Source organism: Carettochelys insculpta, chromosome 11, assembly GCF_033958435.1.
Source record: "Carettochelys insculpta isolate YL-2023 chromosome 11, ASM3395843v1, whole genome shotgun sequence".
Lineage (NCBI taxonomy): Eukaryota > Metazoa > Chordata > Testudines > Carettochelyidae > Carettochelys > Carettochelys insculpta.
In genome coordinates this window covers 48,283,483-48,306,138 of record NC_134147.1, presented here as the reverse complement: position 1 = coordinate 48,306,138, position 22,656 = coordinate 48,283,483, and the positions used below count along the sequence as shown (strand labels likewise).

The following is a 22,656-nucleotide window of genomic DNA, read 5'->3' as shown; positions in this document are numbered from 1 at the left end:
GATTAACCTTGTTCCAATGGTTAATCACCCTCGTGGTTAAAAACACATGCCTTGTTTCTAATGTGAATTTGTCTGAGTCATCATCCTGCCCCTCCACACCACCCCGCCGCTTTCTCCCTGGTTGTGCTATGCCTTTCTCGTCTAGACTGAAGAGCTTTAGTATCTTGTGTTTACTCCCTGTGAAGATAAGAGAACAACAATTGAATGAATAGGGATGGACATAAATGATAATTTTGTTGCTACAGAATGTTCCCCTGGGCTAAGGCTGATGCATGTTGACAGGGCAGTGTAAGGAAGTGTCTGGGTGGGTACATGAAGATTTTCAATTTCTAATAACACCAGTGGGTGATGTAATATATTTTTGGACCATTGTCTGTTGGTGAGAGAGACAAGTGTCCAAGCCAAACAGAGATCTTCTTTGGATGGGGCTTGGAAGGCCGTCTTTCTCACCAACCAACGTTGGTCAAATAAAAGGTGTGACCTGCTGCTCTCTGCACCTTGCCTCTCTAAATTCCTGGGACAAAAATAGCTACAGCTGCACTGCATCACATTTCTAGGGATGTCCAGCTGATGCTTTTCAGAAACATCACATTGAATTCCTAAATTATAACCAAACCAAACCCTCCCACCACATTCTAACAACTTTAGAACCCAACTGCCCAGTTTGCAGAGTACGACAAACAACTACCTAAAGCCACACAGAGGAGACCCCCAAACTCATTATTTGCCTCTTGCATGGTCCAGCTGCTTGAAATATTATTTTTAATTGAGTTTGTTCTTAAGTTAGAAACCTTGAAAAATGTGTTTCTGTCAAAGTTCAACACATTTCCTTATAGGTTTAATTTACGTAGACAGAGGTGGGCACATAAGACTATTATGAATAACTACAACTATCTACATTCATCCTTCACTATATGAGCACAATTGGTTCCCAAATTTCTGCTTGTAGGCAAAAACTCATAACAGCGACACTAAATTCTGTTTCTCTGACACTAAATTTAGACAGTACTTAGTCCTGCCATTGGGGCAGGGGGGCTGGACTTGATGGCCTCTCGAGGTCCCTTCCAGTCCTAGTGTTCTATGCAGCTTCTATGAAATTCCCATTAAAATACACGTAAAAGTCTCTGATTCATTCCAAATGCTTGTAAACTTGACATAAACCAGTTGAGTTTAGGCACTTTTCTGATGCATTTGAATAGTTTGGCACCAGAAATAGGATGTAGTGTATGTATTTTGAGCAGGGACCCATAGATTTGTTAAAGGTCACCACCTGGGCAGTTCTCAGCTGCATGTGGCTGTTAAAGAAACCATTTGAAGTTACTTAACACTGCTGCTTCAGGCAGATATCTATCAATAGAGATAGCTACTGGAGATGGCAGCTATTTCTATCACTAGGGATAGCAATTACCTTATGCCTACGTGCTGAAACCTTAACACTTCAGTTAATTGGTTTTAATGACTGTTACCTGAAGAGAGCAGGAGGGCTGGGGGAGCCACCCAGCCTAGTAGCCACGGTGAAGAGTCTGCAGGAAGAGTAGGAGTGTCTAAGGCTGGGGCAAGTTTGGGGCTGCGGGGGTGGGGTGTAAGGCTGGGGGCAGTTTGGGGCTGCTGGGGGAGTTTAAGAATCGGGCAGTTTGGGGCTGTTGGGAGGGTGTAAATCTGGGGGCAGTTTGGGGCTGCAGGGGGAGTCTAAGGCTGAGGGCAGTTTGGAGCTGCTGGGGGGGGGTTAAGGTTGGGGGCAGTTTGGGACCTGGGCATGTGATTAAAACCTGGCTGAGGATGCCATCTGCAGGCCAGATTGTGGGGGAAACTAATACATTAAACACTCAAGTTACCCATGGGTTGTTCCTGCAGCCCCTGCATAACTCAAATTTTCCTGCAAGGGGAGGGGAGCCAGGAACCACCAGGGCTTGTCAGTTTCCTGGCTCCCAGAGTGACAGGAGCTGGGAAGGAGGGGCAGGCTGGTTTCAGTCTCCCTCTGGCTTGTGGTACCTGGAAACTGATCAGCTCATGGCTGATCAGTTTCATGTTCCTGGCAGTGCAGGGGAGGGAACCAGGCTAAGAGCCTTCTCCCTCTCTTCTCCCAGCTGCAGGGGTGTCAGACAGCTGCATGTCTGAGGGAAGGGAGGGAGAAGGCTCCAGCCACGGGGCTGCAGGTCTCCCCAGACCAACAGCCAGGGATTGTGCACCTGGCTCCATTCCAGCTGCAGGTCTCCCTGCCCCCCTGGCCAGGGATCCCGCAGCTGGCTCCGCTCCAGCTGCAGGGCTGTGGGTCTCCCCACCCCCGGCCAGGGACTCTGCTGCTGGCTCACATAAGCGGGGGAAGTTCACTAGTTTAGTGAACAAAGGTTAGAATGTAAGTCCCTTATTTTAGCGAGTACTTGTAAGTAAAGTACTCGTTAAACGAGGGATGAGTGTACTTACAATTTTAAATGACTAATTAATTGTATCTAAACAATTTTTAAATGAAGACATTAGTCTGAAACATACAGAAGATTATCCAAGAAGTGGGATCAAAAACCTTTCTTTGTATTTACATATGCTTCTTGTAGTTGCCGGTAGCTACATAAACTGGAGCAATACTCAGGTTGCAAAAACTTATGGTGGGGGACTGGCCCAAAGTACAAGTAATGAAAAACTGGACCTGCATGCAAGGGTTGTTCTGTGCTATTTCTTATCCCCAGGACATTTTAAAAGTTTATTATGCTTTCATTTATTACTACCTTGCAACAAAAAGAAGACCTCTGCTAATAAAATCTATGGATGACGCAAATTAGGAGTTATTGCCAATATGGAGGAGAACCAGAATATGATACATGAAGATTAATATGACTTTGAAAACTAAGGTAATAGCAACGAGAAGAAATTTAATAGTATAATATACAAGGTCATGCACAAAGACTAACAAAAATAATTTTTGCTCTTAGCTGGGGATTTACCAGCTGAAAGTGACAGAGGAGGATAAAGACCTGGGTGTATTGGCTGACCATAAGATGACTATAAGCCACCAATGTGATACACCCATGAAGAAAGCTAATACAACCTTAGGATGCACTGGGTGAGATATTTCCAGCAGAGACAGAGAAACAGTAGTATCATTATACAAGGCAAGGGTGCAGCCTCGTTTGGAATAGTGTGTGCAATTCTGGTCTTCGATATTTAATGGGAGAAACGGATGCAGACAAGGGCTATGAAGATGAACAGAAAAATGAGGAGAGCTTGGCTTGTTTAGCGTAAGCAAATGAAGGCTGAGAGAAGAGATGATTGCTCTCTATGAATACTCCACAGGGATAAACACTGGAGAGGGAGAGGAGTTATTTAAGTACCAATGTAGACAAGAACAAATAGCTATTAATTGGCCACCAGCAAGTTTGGGCTTCAAATTAGATGAAGGCTTCTAAACATCAGAGGAGAGATCTTCCAGAGCAGCCTTTTAAGGGGAGATCTGGGGTGCAAAACCCTAACCGGCTTCAGAAGTGAGCTTGATACATTTATGGAGGGGAAAGCCTGATGGGACTGCCTACAATGACATTCAGACATTCTTCAACTGCTAGCAGCAAATATCCCCCAATGGCTGGTGATAAGCCATTAGATGGGGAGTGGGGGTCTCCGAGTTACTACAGAACACTTTCCCTTGTGTCTAGCTGTTGGGGCTTGAAGAAATGTTCTGGGTCCGACTGCAATATTTGGGGTCAGGAAGGAATTGTCCTCTAGGTCAGCCTAGCAGAGACCCTCGAGGTTTTTTGCTTTCCACTCCAGCATGGGTCACTTGCAAGTTTCAATTAGAGTAAATGGTGGATTCCCTGTAACTTGAAATCTTAAAGTCATGATTTGAGGACTTGGATAACTCAGCCAGAGGTTAAGAGTCTATTACAGGAGTGGGTGGGTGAGGCCTGCAACGTGCAGGAGGTCAGACAGGGTTATCTTGATAGTCCCATCTGGCCTTTAAGTCTATGAAATAAAAACTAGATGTGTTTAGATAAATGAATTAAGAAGTTATGTAATGTTATGGTAGTTTTCTTAGGTATCTTTATATGACTGCTGAAATGGTGTTCTGTGACTTCACTCAAGTGATGTCCTGTCCTTTAAACAGCTCACTGCTGTGTAGTTAGACCGTACTATCAGAAAAATATAATTGTTTTCCATTGTTCAGGATGGAAGGCAGCTGTTGGCTGGTTTATTTGGATCTGAATTCTGAAACGAGTTTTGAATTTAAGAACCCATATTGCACATCTGCAGGTTGTTTCCACTGTCATGGGACGCTGTAAAATGGATCCATTTTCTCTGGCTTTGGAGAGCGAGGAGTTGAATTTTGGGGGGAGGGTGCTGGTGTGTTGGCTGCTGGCTCATTTGGAAGGTTTATTTTTATATGGGTTCCAAATGCATGTAGAGCATGAGAGGTACAACATTTTATTGATACCACTGGGATCTTAATTCAGAAAGTTTACTGTACCTCGAAACTGGTGCTGACTTTTACTGAAAATTCCTTTCCACATTTTTAGGGCACTCTGAGATCAGTTGACACTTACAGGTGGGAGACAAGAGTTCCAGGTTGTTGTGTCATCACTGCTCGAACTGATGCTGACATTACAGGTGTCAATCTGAGATGCACTCAGCCCATGCGAGATCCTGTTATCCTCTAGCTCTTCATTGTGTTGTCTCTTCATACTAGCCAACATTCGTAACTCAGATGCGCTCAGTCTGCTTGGCTGGTAATTTCGCCAGTCATATTCCTAAGAAATAAAATTACACGTACACCAGTTAATAATCTAGAAACAATAATGGGAGAGAATACATGAACAAAGCAGATCGGGATAAGCTTAAACACTTTTTCAAGGAGAAGCTAACTTACAAGAAGAAAAGCAAAACATGTATGAGACAGGGTTAGTGAACAGACTCCTGGTTCCACTCTGAAGATCGAGCATAAATAATTCCACAAATTCAACCACAGGAAGCAACACAAAAACAAATACTAAAAGGCAGGGGAGTTTGAATCAACAGTTTGTGGTGAATCTCCTATTCCTCCAATAAGATTTAGACCAAAAAAAATCAAAGTATCCAAAATGTCCATATTCCAGGCTTAACTTAGACTCAACCACACATTTACCTTGTTGTCATAAAGGTCACACAAATAAATATGCATGTGGTTTTGATCCAAACTATAGCAAGCACAGTAACAGATAGGCCCAAAAAAGCCAAGACCAGAACATCACGGGTCATTACCTACATCCCCAACTCAAACCACTGCAATGCATTATTAAAGACCTACAACCTATCCTTAATCAGGATGCCACACTCCAGAAGGCCCTAGGTGACAGGCCTGTTCTCTCCTATAGGCTCTATGACAGGAAAGTGAAAGCATATTGGTTGCACCTCCCTGGTCCAGCATGGTTGGGACCTGACTGGTCCTGAACATTAGAATTTGCCAGACCAGGGGAGGTCCCCCTCTACCACCCCGAAGCCTTAGCTCTGTGTTCCTGGCCTTGCCATGGCCCTGGTCCTGTGCACCTGTGGGGTTGCTGGGGGACTTCACCCCAGTCCTGTGCTCCCTGGGGGGCTGTGGCTCTGGCCCCATGTTGCAGTGTGGCTTCCAAGGAGCTCCAACTCTGGCCCTGACCCTGAGTGGCCATGGTGTTGCTGGGAGGCTCTGGACTTGCTCCCACTCCGCCCCCAGCCAGGATGCATAGGCTGTTGTCCCAGGCCCCACATGGCCCTCCTTTCCCTCAGGCTCCCAGGCTCCCTGTGCAGGAGCATCTGCTGGACCATGGATGTTGCTGGACCAGAGAGCGCTAGTTTTAGGAGGTGCCAGTTTTAACACAGGTAGTGGTACAAGTTGCTTTTCAGAGCAAACTGAAATCTTTAAATGAGGCTGACGGGATACCCAGTTCTCAAAGAGGAAATCTAAGAACTAAGGGGGACTTCTTTCATTTCATTCATCGATGGGCTTTTATTGGATTTTTTTAAAAGAGCTGCAGAGGTCCAAAAGTGACTGCAAAATTATTACTTAAGAACTGAATCCAAAATAACAGTGAGGATTTCAGCTACTTTAAATTCCTGTAACGTGGCACAGTGCTGCAAGCTGCTTCAGTGGCTGCATCACAAAGTGAGCTAGTACTCGTAATCCAGTTCTTTTGAACTGTCAATTACTCGCAGTTAACTCATGCGTCACTCAAAAAATGAATCAGAATTAAGCATAGTTTTAATCACATGGTTAAACCATAGAATACCAGTTGAAATTTATTGCACAATTTTGCATGTTTTACAACACAGAATCCAACACACAGGGTGTTCATTTTACATTTCTTATTTCAAATATTTCAACTGCAAAAATTATGAGCAAAAAAAGTAGTATTTTTCAGTTTACCAGATATAAGTACTAGAGTGCAATCCTTACTGTGGAAGTACAATTTACAAGCATAGATTAGTACATAATTTCATTCAAAACCAAAAAAACGTAAAACTTTACCCCCTAAAAGTCCACTCAGTCCTACTTGTTCAGCCAGTCACTACAAGAAACAATTTTTACATTTGTGGGACTTCATGCTGCTGACTTCTTATGTACAATGTCACCGGAAAGTGAGAACAGCAGCTTTCATGGCACATTTGTAGCAGAAATTGTGGAGTATTTATGTGCTAGATACTCTTGTATTTGTATGCCTCTTTGTGCTTCGTCTGCCATTTCAGAGCAGATGCTTCCATGCTGATAGCTTGCTAAAAAAAACGCAATCATTAAATTTGTTTCTCACATCCTTTGGGAATAATTGTACATCTCCTGTTCATTGTTTTACTCACACTCTATTATATATTTGATGTTATAGCTGACTCAGCACACTCTCATTTTAAGAACACTGTCACTGCAGATTTAATTGCAAGCAGGGAAGGTACCCTGTGAGATATCTTAAGAAAGCTACAGCGCTTGACCGAATGTTTAAGAATGTGACGTGCTTTCCCAAAGCCTGAGGCACAGGTGTGGAACACGCTTTCTCACGTGGAAAGAGAGCAATATTGTGACGCAGAAATTACAGAATCTGAATCACAAAAAATAAAAATAAAAAAAAATCAGGACGCAGCTGGTGGCATCTGACTAAGCTGATGAGAATGACCATGCACTGGTCCATATTGCTTTGCCATTACAGAGCAGAACCTGTTAGCAACATGGATGCACGTCCTCTGGAATGGTGGTTGAAGCATACAGAGACATATGAATTCTTAGTGCTTCTCATCATGAGCAAAAAACATGGGCTCAGTGCCCATTGGTATCCAATGCCTGTTACTATTTCCCTCCAGCTTCCCCTGTCCAGTGCAGACAGGCTTAGTTTCTGTAGACTAGCTCTGCACCTATCTGCTATATCACGTACCCATTCTCTGCCTCTCCTACATGAACTGTCCATTATACTGAATATCAGGGTCTTGACTTTTTGCTCATCATTTATTCTACAGATATGCCCAAATGTCTGCAGTGTCCATTGTATAACCTTCTGCAGTGGGTTCTTTTTTGGCTGTATCTTCCTATATAATTCCTCACTGGTGACCTTCTGCATCAATCCTATTCTCAGGATCTTTCTATAATTCCTTTTCAACGCCAATATCCTTCTCTTCAAATCATTTGTTATCACCCACGTCTCACATCTGTTCAATATGCTGCTGAATACACACATTTTCAAGATGCTCAGCTCCATTCCTAAGCTAATTATTTGCTTTTCCAGATTTTATTCATGGCCTTCAAACTTGCTCTTGCTTTCACTATTTTAGTCATTATTTCCTTCTTATTGTCTAGATCATACATCATTTTGCTCCCCAGATATGTGACCATCTCTACATTCTCTAGTTCAACCCCGTCTACACTGATCTTTCCTCCTATTTTCTTATCTCCAAATACCATTGTCTTCATTTCATCAATGGTCATAATCAGTTCATACCACTTCTCTTCCTCATTTAACGCCAGCACCGTTCTTGCTAGCTTCTCTTCATCTTCCTCGATAACTATATCATCTGCAAATCTCATGTTGTTAATTCTCATCTTGTGCACTGATATCCCTTTTACCTTCTCCTTGATCTTGTCCATTGCTCTCTCTAGGTGCATAATGAAGATACTCAGCAATATCAGATCTCCTTGTCTTGTAGTGCTACTTGTTCTAAACCAACTTCCCAACTCTCCACACTTTCTCACCACTGCCTCTGCACTGTCACTGATATTCTTCGATAACCGTATCAGTTGGCTATGCACTCCATATGACACCAACACTGCCCAAGTCACTTCCTGATCTATATTGTCAAATGTCTTCTGAAAAATTGACAAAACAATTGTAGATGTTCTTTTTCTTTTGTTGCGCTTTCTCTGCTATCACTCTTAATGCCAACATCTGTTGCATGGTACTACTTTCATTCCTGAATCCCACTTTCTTATTCACTAGATGTTGTTCTAACTGCGATCTCATTCTCTCCGTCCACATCATTATAGGCATCTTGCCTAGCTGATTCATTAGATCAATCGTTCTGAAGTTCTTGCACTCCAAAGCACTTCTTTTCTTGTGTATTGTCACCATCATGAAGTTTGTCCATCTTTAGGTGCCTTCCTTTCTTTCCACACTGTACTACATAGTCGGTGCATTTCCTGAATCATACTTTCTCTGCCATATTTGATCATCTCTCCCATGATCTTATCATTGCCAGGGCTCTTGTTGTTCTTTGGTTGTTTCACGGCTCTTTCTACTTCCTCCTTCGAAATATTGGTTCTGCTCTCGAAGCTCAGCTGTGATACCTCTTTCAGTTCTTTGATCAGTCTCTCTGAGACACTCGGGTCCAACTGTGTTTTGTACAGATTAGTGCAATATCTCATCCTTTGTGGCACAACCTTCTCCTTACTCATGTGTACCTCATCGTTTTCATCTTTGATCACCATCTGCTTCAGCTGCCACTTCCTAGTAATATTTCTGATCATCTTATACACCTCCCTGGTCTAACACACAACATAGTACATCTCTGTATCTTCACACTGCTCTTCTAACCATTTAGTCTTATCCATTCTGGCCACTTTCTTTACCTCATTACATTTTATCTAGCACATAAATACGTGGTGACGCTGGCTACAACAATACCATGTGAACACCTGTTTTAACTTTCAGATGATACTGAAAACAAGAAGCAGACAGCATTATTTCCTGAAAATGTAGGTGAACTTATCTGTATGAGTTGACAAGAAGTAGGGCTAAGTGGACTTGTAGACTCTGAAGTTTTACATTGTTTTATTTCTAAAAGCAATTTTTTGTACATAATTCTACTTTTGTATGCTCATCTTTCATGATGGAGGTTGCACGACAATACTTGTATTAGGAGAACTGAACAACACTATTTCTTTTATTTTTATAGTGCAAATATTTCTAATTGAAAATTAATAAAAGTATGCACCGTGCACTTTGTATACTGTGTTGCAACAGATATCAACATAATATTTGAAAATGTTGGAAATATTCAAAATATTTAAATAAATGGCATTATATTATTGTTTAACAGCATGATTATCACAATTACATTTTTAATTGTTTGACAGCCCTAATCTTAACAACAATAGCAGATATCCTTACTAGTAATTTCAACCCTGATGTCTGGGTAACCTCACACACGACAGGTTGTCCCATCAGGCTGGATTCAAGGCACACTGTGAAGCAGTGCAAGGAAACATGCCTTGACAGTTGTATTGTGTTGTATTGGCAGACATATAGGCTGCCAATGCCATCAAACTGGCACCATTAGTATGCTTTAAATTTGCTTTTAAAAATTCCTTTAAACATCTAATGGCCTGATTCACTAAAATGATATAGGCTTAATTATTTGTCTCTGCAGGAGCCTGAGAAAAACAAGTTTCAAAAGATGCTGCACACTGGCAACTACTTCCCCTTTCTGTAAAGAGACCAAGGAAGAAAGGAAAAACAGACCTCCTATTGCTTAGCCTGGTACGTTCAACTGTCTGTAAACGTGATCACTTTCACTACAGATGATTACGTTACATCATAACTCAACAAACAAATTGACAGAGATCTCCACAGGGTGCATTCCTCTGTCTTGGATGCTTACAGTACCTCTGAGAAAGAATCTTTTATGGAATACGTGGTTTGTGACAGGCACAGCATTACCGCCCCCTTCCATGCCAGACTGTCCTCGGGATCAGTTAGCCAGGTGCAGAGCAGGATTAGGGGGTGACACACCATTCCTCATAAAAATGATGCTGGGCAACAGCCTTGGGTTTATTTAATACTGAAGCACAACTATACAGCATGCAGAACTCTATACAAGAGGCCTGTATCTATACTACCTCCCTACTTCGAAGGGAGGATGGTAAGCAGGGTGTTGGGAGTTTATTAATGACGTGCTGTGCTGCATATGCAGCACTTCATTAAGCACATTCTCCCCCACGGCAACTTTGAAGTTTTAAACTTCAAAGTGCTGGCTCGTGTCTAGCCGTGGCTCACCCGCCGGTACTTCAAAGTACTCCAGGCACCCAAGGGACTTCGAAGTACCCCGGGCACTTCAAAGTACCAGCGGGTGAGCCGCAGCTAGAAACGAACAGGCACTTCGAAGTTTAAAACTTCGAAATTGCCACGGAGGGGGGAATTTGCTTAATGAAATGCTGCGTATGCAGAGCAGCACTTCGTTAATAAACTCCCAACACCCTACTTGCCATCCTCCCTTTGAAGTAGGGAGGTAGTGTAGACAAGCCCGAGGGGTCAGGGAAGTCTGGGTGAAGAACACACAGACAACTACCCCTTTTTTTTTTAACAAAATGGTCACACAGCAGACACAACCTTACTTTTAACTCAGTTTCTAGAAAGCTATTGCTTTAATGTTCAGATTTAAAGCTTGTACATGCATAGTTTATTTTCACTTATACATTGTAGTCACCATTCAAAAGTCAACAGCTACCCCCAATGGTGTCCTAGATAATATTATTTCCTCTTTTAATTACAGTGAAGAAATTATGATCTCTGAAGGCAAATGAAATTTTTAAGTGTGATCACTGGTTTACTATTATAGTATGGAAAGTCTGAGCTCAATCATTTGTAATTTTGGATACTATATAACAAAAACTGGAGGCAAATAAAAATAACTGATTTATTATTTTACAATCTCATCTAAATTAAGGCAGACTTACCTTTTTGAGCCTAATTGCTGCACATTAACACAAACTTTCCATATAGTAACAGTTTTTTTTTTTGAAAATAAAAACAATCTATGGAGCTCTCAGACTATTCATGGAGTCACAGTACCTCAGATTATGTCTAATAAAATGGCAAAATGCACTCAACTCTGAAATAAAATCTCAGTGCCAAAAAGACAAAATACACCAGGCCAAAAGTATTTTAGAATATTAAGATACATTTGAGTTGATAACTAGTTGTTATTCGCAGGACCTACATCTACACTAGAGTGCTCTTTCGAAAGGGCGCTATTCAAGAGAGTAGCTGAAAGATGCCATTTTGAAAGGGAGTGTCCCCACACAGGCGGGGGCTGGCGCCGCTGATTCAGGCCGTAGATGTGCTGTGCACTCTTTCGAAAGAGAGCCCAGGCTTTTGGAAATAATACCTAGTGCAGATGTGGCTAAGGCTTCCGACATTTGCACCTGTTGCCCCCTCAACTATTTGAAAAACAGCTAGTAAGTCAGTGACAAAGCTCTGGTGTGTGTCACCATGCCCTCTGTTATTATTTGTGTACAAGTACCACCCACAAAATGTGAGGTGGTGTTCACCTAAGGAAAGCCAAATGCCTTGCTCCCCAAAACATTTTTAATAGTTTTATATCGAATTTACAGCTTGATTTTTCAAGAGCACATATGCACATATATTGCAGGCTTTGTGAGATATCTGGCAACCAAATAAGCCTTGTCTATTTTTCCACATTTAAAGTCAAGAATATAATTTTGGCTTTCTTTGTGTCTTTCACCTTTGATCCCGTTATTGTTTCTTTTCCTTTTACTCTTCTGTATTTACCTCCGTACCACACCTTCCAATCTCCTCTCTTTTGTTGGACCAGCTCAAAACTTGTTTCATATGTACATAATTTATCAATGTTTTTATGGAGTCTTTTGTTTCTACTGAGCCTTTATATTGGAAAGTGCCTGGTTTTGGCAGTTGGGAAGGGCAGTTTAAGTAACAAATTTATGGTAATATATTTTTTAAAACTATAAATTTTGTATTAAAATGTTTTTTTGTCAGTCCAAGCCTCGTTCATTGCTGTTCAAAAGTGCTTGAGACTCTGATCCAAGGGAGATTTCACATCAAACTAGCAGAAGCAATTTAGACAATTTTTAAAGGGGGAAAAATGTGCTTGCTATCTGACAGCTAGTGAGCGAAGGGTCAGTGTGAAGTGATCTGGGGTGATCAAGACATGACTGTAATACAGGGATATAATAGAAGGGCAGTACAGGAATAACACCTCATTCTAAAGCCTTACTGCTAAAAATTCTCCCTTTTGCATCACACATCTCAAGACCTTTGTACTGTTCTTCTGCAGAGAACATGTCTTTGGATTAAGAGATTTTCCTACAAAATAGCTTGAAACACTAGGACACTATTTTCTGACACAACCAGCCTAGTACTCTTGCCAGCTCTTCCATGCTCGAGAAAGTGTGGAAGCCTGAATTAAGGCATGTTGACTGTAGCTACATAATTAACGTAGCTAGAATTACATGCCTTAATTTGACCTTCTGCTGTAGAGTAGACCTACCCGTAGGAAATCAGTGCATAAGTAGCTATATTTCTCCTGGTTGGGGAGATTACTTTGGTTTCGTACTATAGCAAAGAAGTTGAATCAGTTCTCCCTATCCTTTTCTGATGAACAGGATAAGGTCTTCCACCTGAGGAGAGGATACTCACCCAGAGCTAGATTTAGCTGAGGGGCAACTGGGCAAATACTTGAGGTGCCAGGCTTGGGGGTGCCAGGTTCTGGTGCTATTTTTGTTGTTAGTGACAAAAGAGCAAATCAAATGTTTGAAATAACGTGTCAGAAAGTGTGTAGGAAGAATCTTTTTTCACTAACCTTTTAGAACATTTTGGACCTTTGTAGAATCCCCTGGAACCTTCCAGACTTTCTGAGAACTACATTATCTTTGAACTTCCTACACTGTTAGCCATTCCCTCATGGGTGTATACCCAGTCAATGCCTATGTCTACACTAGAGGAAAACTTCAAAACGAACAAGCTAATGGCCAAATCGGAGAATACCAATCAGGCACTGAAATGAATATTCAGCACCTTATTAGCATGCTGCTGGCCGCAGCACTTCGAAAGTGCCACATTTCGCTCATGCACAGCTCATCTACATGGGGGTCCTTTTCGAAAGGACCTTGCAAATGTCGAAATCCCCTTGTCAGCTGATAGGAATAAGGGGACTTCGACATTTGCAGGGTCCTTTTGAAAAGGACCCCTGTGTAGACAAGCTGCGCATGAGCAAAACGTGGCACTTTCAAAGTGTAGATGTAGCCAGTCAGTGAGATATAAACACAGATTTACAAATCTGAGTGTGCAAGTTTATCATCTTATATGAAAGAGACAAATCGTGCATGTAAATTGTGCAAAATCATAAAACAGTCTACAAAGGCAATGAAATAAGGAATCCAAAAGTTTTACCAATGGAGAGGACGCCTCCTGGGGTGCTGTTTGGTCTAGGACCATCCTCTACTCTCCTTTATGAAGTAGAGGTATCTGTACACATTATAATCCAGGAATTTTTGCACCTAATAATCTTTCCCATGTATTACTAAAGCCATCCATTCCTATGATTCTGGGATGTCAACAATCCTTAGCATTTTAACTTTGTATTTGGAACTCCCGGCTCTACTCCTGTTGTATGTGATAACTATCACTGTAATTCAATCCCATAATAGCACAAACCAGATTCTCTACACGAGCGTTTCTTAAACGGTGTTGTGCTGAACACTGGTGTTTCATGAACAACTCGCAGGTGTGCTGTGAGCATTTAAAAATACACTGATGGTATATATTTTCTGTTATTAAAACCAGATACAGTGTAACTTCTGTATTGCTATGATTCCTGATTAAATTCCTTTGTTTTGTTTTTGCTGTATATGTTGCTGTTTGGGGTTTTTGGTCTGACAACAATTTTTTTAAGCCAATTTTCATCACTGCTCCAAATAAAAAATATTATATTTTGGAGTTCCATGGTCTCAAAGTTTAAGCAACACTGTTCTAGACCCTCACAGAATATCCAACAGTCTGAAGTTCCATCAATAATATCTCAACATTAGCATGAAAAACCTGCTTTTTAATTTTTGCACCAATCTTCCATGTAAGCCTTAGCTACTGTAAATATCTACTAATCTTGAGTTGGTTGTTGAAAGCTTTTCTGTTGATTCTCCCACTGAGAAACTTTCTGTTTTACATCACTGAGCTTCCACCATGTTTGTCAAGCCTCTTACGTAGTGCCTGACTGGCATGGATTTATTCAGATGGCATACCCTCATGAAATCCCCCCATCTTTTTCAAAGCACACATAATAAAATGTTCATTATCATCCAGACTGCCATGTCTCCTGTCATTTCCCCCTCTCTTAAATCTATGCACAAAGAGCTCACACTAGTGTCTTTTTATAGGAATCCAAAAAAAAAAAGCAGCACAATTTTGTCTTTTGAATCTTCTTGTGCTTATCTGAAAACATCAAGGTGTTGGCAAATGGTTTCCCTCCCCAAGAATACACTACTTTTCAGGGACATAAAATTATTAGAGAGGAGACGAGCAGTCAATTCTTTCTCTCACTCCTTTATTTTTTTCCTAAAATATCTTCTTTATTATTATTAACAAAAAGTTTTAGGGAAAGTGTTTTGCTGCTTCAGATGCTTATCACATAACACTTTGGCAGGACCCATCAATTCTTAGTTGATTTACAAAGAGAGAATTAAGTTCATTTTGTATTTTACAAGACATTTTTGATGTAAAATATTTTTGGATGAACTTAAACTTTTCTAAACTGATTTCTTAAGTTAGCAATGAAGTTTATCTTATAGTTTTGCATAGCCTCTTCTTATGATAAAGAAAACCCAAACTATTAAGTTCCTAAACTTTTTCTGGATTGACAAAACCTGTTATTTAAAGGCATATTTTTCAGTATAAAAGATGTACATAAAGACATTTGCATTGTACTAGGTTAATGTGAGGTACTCAGTACTGTATTGTTTGAATGCCATTGTATGTGTGGAAAAGTTAAATTACCAGCTATCTACATAGTTTTAACATTACTCAGTGGGCCATACTTCTTTCTGAATTAAAATATTTTAACTTAATAATAGAGAACTCTATTAAAACAAGAATAAAACATTGCAAGAACTAGGTCCTCAAGGTTTACCAAAGAGTTAGCAAATCACACTCATCCAAAGCTGCTTAAGCATTTTTTACCCATGCTGTGTATAAGGTGAACAGAAGAGACTATAAACTCTCATTTGGACCAGTCTCAGAGAGGTAGCCAGATGAGAGAATTTGCTGGATCATGGGAGCTCAATATTGTCTAGCACATTACCAACACTTGCACTGCTTACTGGGCTCTTAGAAGACATTTGGGGGTAAATTACAGCTAAATAACAGTACAGAACACTGAGAACCACACTGGGGGCTAGAAACAACTTTATGGGACCACCACAAACTTGGCCACATCCATGATAAGTGGTTGTATGGCTAACCAAAATCATGGCAGATTAGGGATGTTGCCAGATGAGGGAGTGCCAGATTAGAAGGGATTAACTTGTATTTGGACACATTTAATAATGTTTTACTTCCAATGTGTATTTGTGAAACTCAATGGGAGCCCAGATTTTTGATGCAAACAATGTAAAAACATTCCTAACTCTAGGACTGAATGTGTTCTGACTTCAAAATAAAGCACAGAAAAGTCAGTTTCAAATAATCTCTCATTTTAAAATATGCCAAACCAACCTAATTTGCTTCCCTAAGTGGGTTACTGTTTTAGGTGATAAGGAGAAGCAGGTGAAATGATAAATCTTGCTTTAATTAGGCTTTTAGTATACTTGCACATGACATGCCCATAAGACTAGGGATATGTGGAGTAATGAAATGGCCATAAGGTGGGTGAACAACTTGTTAAGAGACTATTGTCAAAGAGTAATTATTAAAGGTTTACTGTAAAAAAGGGAGAATATATCTAAATAGAGTCCTTTAGGGTTAGTCCTGGGTCTGGAACTACTCCATATTTTCATTAATGACTTGGATAATGGAGTGGCAGGTATGCTTATAAAATTTGCAGATGACAGCACATTGGGAAGTGTTTCAAGCACTTCCGACGGCAGGGTTACAATTCAAAACAACCTACATATTTGAGAAGTGATCAGAGATCATAATGATGAAACTCAAGCAAATGCAAAGTACTGCACTTAAGAAGGAAGAAAATCAAATGCACAATTTCAGAAGGGGAGAGAACTGGCAAGGTGACAGTCCTGCTAAAAAGGATTTTGGGGTATAATAGTTAAGAAACTGAATAGGTGTCAGCAATGTGAAGCAGGTTCAGAAAAAGCTAATATAATTCTGAGGTGTGTTAACAGGAGTGTTGTATGTAAGACAGAGGAGGTTATGTTCAGCTCTGCTTGGTACTGTGGAAGCCATGTCTGAGTAAAGTGCCCAGTTCTGGGTGCCTCACCTTAAGAAATATGTGGCTGAACTGAAGGGAGTCCAGAGTAGAGCAACAAAGAAGATAAAAGTTTAGAGAGTCTAACCCACAAGGAAAGGTTACAAAACCTGGGAACATTTAGGCTGTGTCTACACTAGCAAGTTTTTTCCAAAGATTTTTTGAAAGAAGGGGGCAAGAGCCCATGGAACGTCTACACACAAAAAGCATTCTTTTGAAAGTAAATTGAAAGAACGTTGTGCTCCTTTCAAAATCACTCTTCCTTTCCCATTTCAGGAAGAAGGCTCCCTTTCAAAAGCTTCCTTCAAAAGAAAACGTGTGTAGATGCTCCGCAGGGCCCTTCTTTCAAGAGAACAGTCTTCATTTTCGCTGCCTCGCCTGTTCTTTCGAAAGAGTGGGGGCCGTGTGGATGCTCTCTTTTGAAAGAGCTGATCACTCATTTGATCTGTGTTTTTGTGTGTGGACTCACTCTTTCGAAAGAAGTTCTTTTGGAGGAGATCTTCCAAAACAGCTTCTTTCAAAAGATCTCCATAGTGTAGAAGTAGCCAGAGTCTTGAGAAAAGAAAAATGTAGGAAACTAAACAACAGTCTTCGGCCATTTCTACACATAAACGGCCCAAAATATGCTAATTAGGTGTGGATGCAAATTCCCCATGCCTCATTAGCATAAGGTCACATGATTTGGAGTCCAGAAGACATTCTTCTGGACTCCAAAACAACGTGTAGAAGTGCGGCACCTGGGGGCTCTTCTGGAAGGAAGCCCTCCTTCTGGAGGCCCCTTCTTCCCAAAAATTTTCAGGAAGAAGGGGCCTCTGGAAGAAAGACTTCCTTCTGGATGACCCCCGGGGGGCCGCGGTTCTACACATTGTTTGGAGTTTGGAAGAACGTCTTCCAGACTCCAAATCACGTGACCTTATGTTAATGAGGCACTGGGAATTTGCATCCATGCCTCATTAGTGTATTTTGGGCCACTTATTAGCATGCCATGGCCTTCATGTATGCTAAAGGCTATTACAAGGAAGACAGTTTCATCACACAGTGTTTTCATATCCTCTGTGCTACAAAGAACAGGAGAGTCACTGAAGAGCCACTTGAGGCACATAAGCCTCAATTTCAGTATCACTCCACTGAAACTCCTCCCTCCATGCCCTCGATAACTCCCAGACTATACAATTTCATTCAAAAAGGTTAATTACTCTCACTGTTAAAAGTTTACCTCTTACGTGGCGATCAGTTGTTCTCCCTGTGCCCTGAAGGTATGGCAATGCAGTGGGCTTACTCTGAAGCAAAGGAGATATCAAATAGATATTACGCATGTTTTTTAATTGTGAAGGAAGTTAAGCTTCGGAACAGGCTTCCAAGGGAGGTTGTGGAATTCTTATCACTGGAGGTTTTAAAGAACAAATGGCTAAACATCTTATCAGGGATGGCCTGGGTTTAACCTGGTCCTGCCTCAGGGCTGTGGGCTGGACTTCATCTCTTGAAGTCCTTTCCACAGCTCCATTTCTATGACACCACCTATTAACTTTAGGATGCCTAGAATGATCTATATTTTCATAATACTCTAATATCAGAAAAAATATAAGATTTTACTTGTTTGTTATTGGAACTTGTTTTCTAATGGTAAAATGTGGCAATATTGAAAGGGAATCAGCATCTTTTCAATTTTGGGACAACATATGGAGCAGCAATACCACAAGGCAAAGCATCAGAGTACTACAAAATATATTTTTTTTCAGGAAAATATATTAAATTTTTGATCAAATACTATACACATAAGTTTGTCAAAAAACATTACTGATCATGCTAATGAATATTGCTTGATTGGACTCCCCTTTTGTCTGTATCTATATGTTGTCTCTTGTCTGATACCTAAAATGTCCCTTGGGGAGAGACCGCCTTTTTGTTCTCTGTTTTAGAACACCTATCACAATGGGGCCCAGGTCCCTGACGAGCGGCTCCTAGATAATACAGTAATGCAAATAATAAATTGTAATAGGTTTGTAAGATCCACTATATGCACATTTTGTGGCGATAAAAAAAAATCATATCAGCCATTCATCTACTGCCCCATCCATCCATCTTAGGCCCTGACCTTGCAAATACTTATACATGGTGGTAAATTTACACACAAGAATACTCTTGTTAAGGGTCTAACCATTCACATTGAAACTGCAACCAAACATCTGAGAGCAAAGGAAAAATGACAGCTTTCCCCTTCCATTTTTAAAAGCTAACTAGCTCAGCCAACAAAATACATCTATGTACTTTTTTAAACTGCAAAACTTCATGTGTTTCATAGGTGGACACTGCTACGAAAGTCCTCCAACCAGCATCTCAGGGACCCAAGCAGCACACCTATGGTGAAGCACCGATAAAGTCACTGCTTGAAGAAGAATGATTTTTTTTTTAATTCTAACACACTACAAGCTTGAGTCTGAGCAAAGAAAGCAAAGAGAGATTAAAGTATTTTTCAGATTTAGATTCTAGAGGTTTTAAGAACAATTTACTTGTACAGGAGCTCTTGTCAGAGAAAGAAACTCACTTTCTTTTAGCATTAAAGCCCTCTGAGTCTGAAACAGAACAGGTAGCTGTCAAGTAACAGAAGGTAAGGAATCAGACTGGAAATAAAGCATAAATGTTTAACGATGAGAGTAATTAACCACTTGAACAATTTACCAAGGGGCATGGCAGATTCTTCATCACTGGCTATTTTTAACTCATGTATGGATGTTTTTCTGAAGTATCTGCTCTAGAAATTATGTTGGGGAAATTTTATAGCCTGTGTTTAGAGTAGAAATCAAAAAGCTCCTTCTGGCCCTGGAATCTGTGTTACATGGTAGCTTGGGCAAGAACTGTAGAAAAAGAATTACAATGATATACTGGGAAGATAAAATGAAAAAAAAAAAGCCTGCACAATCTGCATTATATTCGAGAAATGGCATTACAAAATTTTATAACCCAAAATTTTATCTCACTTCAGGGAGTCTGAAAACAATATAGGGTACATAACTCCAAAACCGCTAGAGAAATTATGGAGCAATAGGCTCCTTGCCCACACATAGTGTGACTACAACTAAAACAACCTTATGGGGAATCTGTCTCTTCCTATATTGCCTCAGTACAGCTATTGCAGGAGCCACTAGTTTTCCTGCTGAGAATACAGGCTAATACAGGCTCTCTAAACCGGGACTGTCAGGCCTGACAACACCCGTGGTCCATCAGGACCATCCATATTCCTGGACAAGAGAGTTGGAAGTCTGGTGGCAGGAAGGCTGGTGGCTGGGAGCCCTTCCGGTGCCAGGAGCCCATCTGGGGTGGTGGCTGGGAGTCTTGGCCCAGCAAATGGGAGCCAGCTAGGTCACTGGCAGTTGGGGCTGGCTGCCCAGCTGGGTGTGGAGTAGGGCGACTGGGTGGGAGGACCTGGGGGTTGGCAGTGGGCTGAGGGCTGGAGCCAGAAGCATAGATGGACTTGGGGGCTGGTAGCAGGAGGGGATGGAACTGATTAGATAGATGTCTATCAGGGATGGTGTAGATAGTGGTCGGTCCTGCCGTCGGGGCAGGGGACTGGACTGGATGGCCTCTCGAGGCCCCTTCCGGTCCTAGTGTTCTATGATTCTATGATTTCCCCTGGCTTGGCAAACTCTCTCATTTGAGACTGGTTAGGTCCCAAGGGCGCTGGACCAGGGAGGTTCAGCCTGTACCTGGAACTGAGGCCATGCTCTGAGAACAATGGGTAACGTACCTGCTCGTGACAGATGCCATACACTTTGTTACACATTGGAAGAAACTTCACACTCCTGAAAGGCCCAACTGGCATGTGCATAAATTAACAGCCACGAAAAGAGAAATGGATGTGTGGACAAGTCTATTAGTCATGGAGAAAGGGCTAAACTTAAAGTCACTGGTAAATGATCATGAGTTAATTTATTTATTTGCAAACGGAATACAGTTCTGACCAGAAATTTACATATTTGGTGCATTAAAAGGAACAATTTGCTGAAGCTCAAACTGACTGTGCAAAACTGAATGGCTGGAAAAATTTAAATGTAAAAGTGAGAATGGTATTTGGGAGTTGTTTACAAATATTTTATCAGATGCTCCAAAAATCATTTCACAACCATGAGAGAAGATTCTGATTTCGTTCCTGATATACTTCAGGAATTTCTTATTACTATTCCTAAGACTGCTGGCCACAAATGTTTCACTGGTATCTTTAGCTTCCCTCATCAATTGTCTACATTTCCTAACTGCTGATTTGAACTCTATCAACTGCAGCAGTGACACCTGATAACTCAGCAAGTTTAGTGCTTGGATAGCTACTCCACATTGTACTGTGTATATCTTACACAAAGTTCACAAGGGCAATATCACTATGAGGCCCCATCCCAGCTTCAGACCTTCAGTGGTCTTGGATTTTCTCCTACATCAATGTATTTCTCTCTCTGTGTTCTGCCCCAGTCCCCATTCTCACCCAGGGAAATTGGTCTCTATTGCCTACATGTAAAGTGGACCCTCTGTTCATACCTGCAGAAGACCAAACTCTTCTGAAAATCCAAATTATCTGTGGCATATGGGGGTAGATGCCAGGGAGAAAACACTACCAATCAAAGACTCTCACTGGATTCCATGATGTATAGAACACTGTCATTTGGAGTGACCCTTCTCCTGATTTAAAGATCCAATCCACAGAACTTTCGGGGGCAGGGACTGCTAGAGAAATTATAGAGCAATAGGTTCCATGCCCACATATAGTGTGACCAAAACTAAAACAGCCTTTTGGGGTATCTGTCTATTCCTATATTACCTAAATACAGCTATTGTGGGATCCACCACTTTCGTCTTGTTTGTATGGCACCTAGCATAATGACTAGGGGGTCTTAGGTAACACACACAATAAACAGCAAGACAGACTCCATATGTAACTATTACTCCTCATTTACCATCTTCCTGATAGAGCATTTGCTTGCTAATTTCACACAAAGGGGTCCTCAAAGAAGAAAGAGCTATTACTTAGCAGAAACCGGTGTTCCTCCAGAATAATATCTGTGGCTTCATACTACCTGCTTTCCCTCCCTTGTATCTTTGCACCCTGTAAGACATCAGGAGTTAGCAATTAGGGAGAAGGACTGAATTGCTTGAGGGGGGGCACTGCCTTAAACACTATGGACAATGCATTGGGCAAGAGCTCTTGTGAACCCCTGATGACAGTGTCCACCGGCAGCAATGCACATCACAGACTGCATGTATGCTGCCTGGCAGCCAGTGAGAGAGGGCAGTAGGACAGGCATGGTGGACTTGGACCCCGGCTGGAGCACGCATGCCTCCCTTGCAATGTCCCGCCCACCCCCCGAAGGCTGTCTGCTGCTTAGTGTGGCATGTGGGGCTGCTGGCATCAGCCTGCAGCAGGGGAGCCTTGGAAGCCAGTGAGTGTTTGGTTGGGAGAGCATGCTGCAAGCCAGGCTGCATACCTCCACCTGCAGCGGAGCACCCCAGCCAGCTCTTACAGGAGCAGTGCAACGGGGTGCACCATCATCCTTCCACCTCTCGTTCGTCCCTACATCTACTTTATAGCTGAGCTTTAGAAAGGACCGATTGGAGGGTTGCACCACTGGTCCATCTTCACCTCCAGTGGCACAAGTCCTGGTGGGTGAGGAAAGGAGAGCGGCTATGCTCAGAAGCTCGAGTAACATGTCTGCACTACCCCATAAATCCACAAAGAAGTACAACCTATTTATAATGGATTGAGGATGGGCCTGGAGCTGGGAGAAAAGGCCAAATTATATTCCAAGCAGCAAATAATGACTGCCCACAGGATGTCTTAAGAATATGCTCTTTGCCTATAGAATGTGCTTGCAAGTAACGCTCTAATTCCTTATTCAAAGCTGACTTTTTAATATATCACTGGGGAAGAAAATCCTTAACTCTTAAGTAATGTACTGTTATTTGTCTGAAATGTGCTAATTTATCCACAAATCACTGCATGTAGCCACAAGAAGAATACAAGGGGAA

The 22,656-nt window shown here is 41.5% G+C and overlaps 1 protein-coding gene across 7 annotated transcripts in view; it reads right to left on the bottom strand.

The window, feature by feature from the left end:
* Nucleotides 1-22,656, bottom strand: part of CFAP20DC (CFAP20 domain containing) — a 180,046-nt gene that overhangs the window by 43,037 nt on the left and 114,353 nt on the right. For all 7 annotated transcript variants that reach the window (XM_075005363.1, XM_075005359.1, XM_075005364.1 and 4 more), the window contains one exon: nt 4,530-4,733. In XM_075005363.1, coding sequence (XP_074861464.1) covers nt 4,530-4,733 — 204 coding nt within the window. The remainder of the gene's footprint in view (nt 1-4,529; nt 4,734-22,656) is intronic.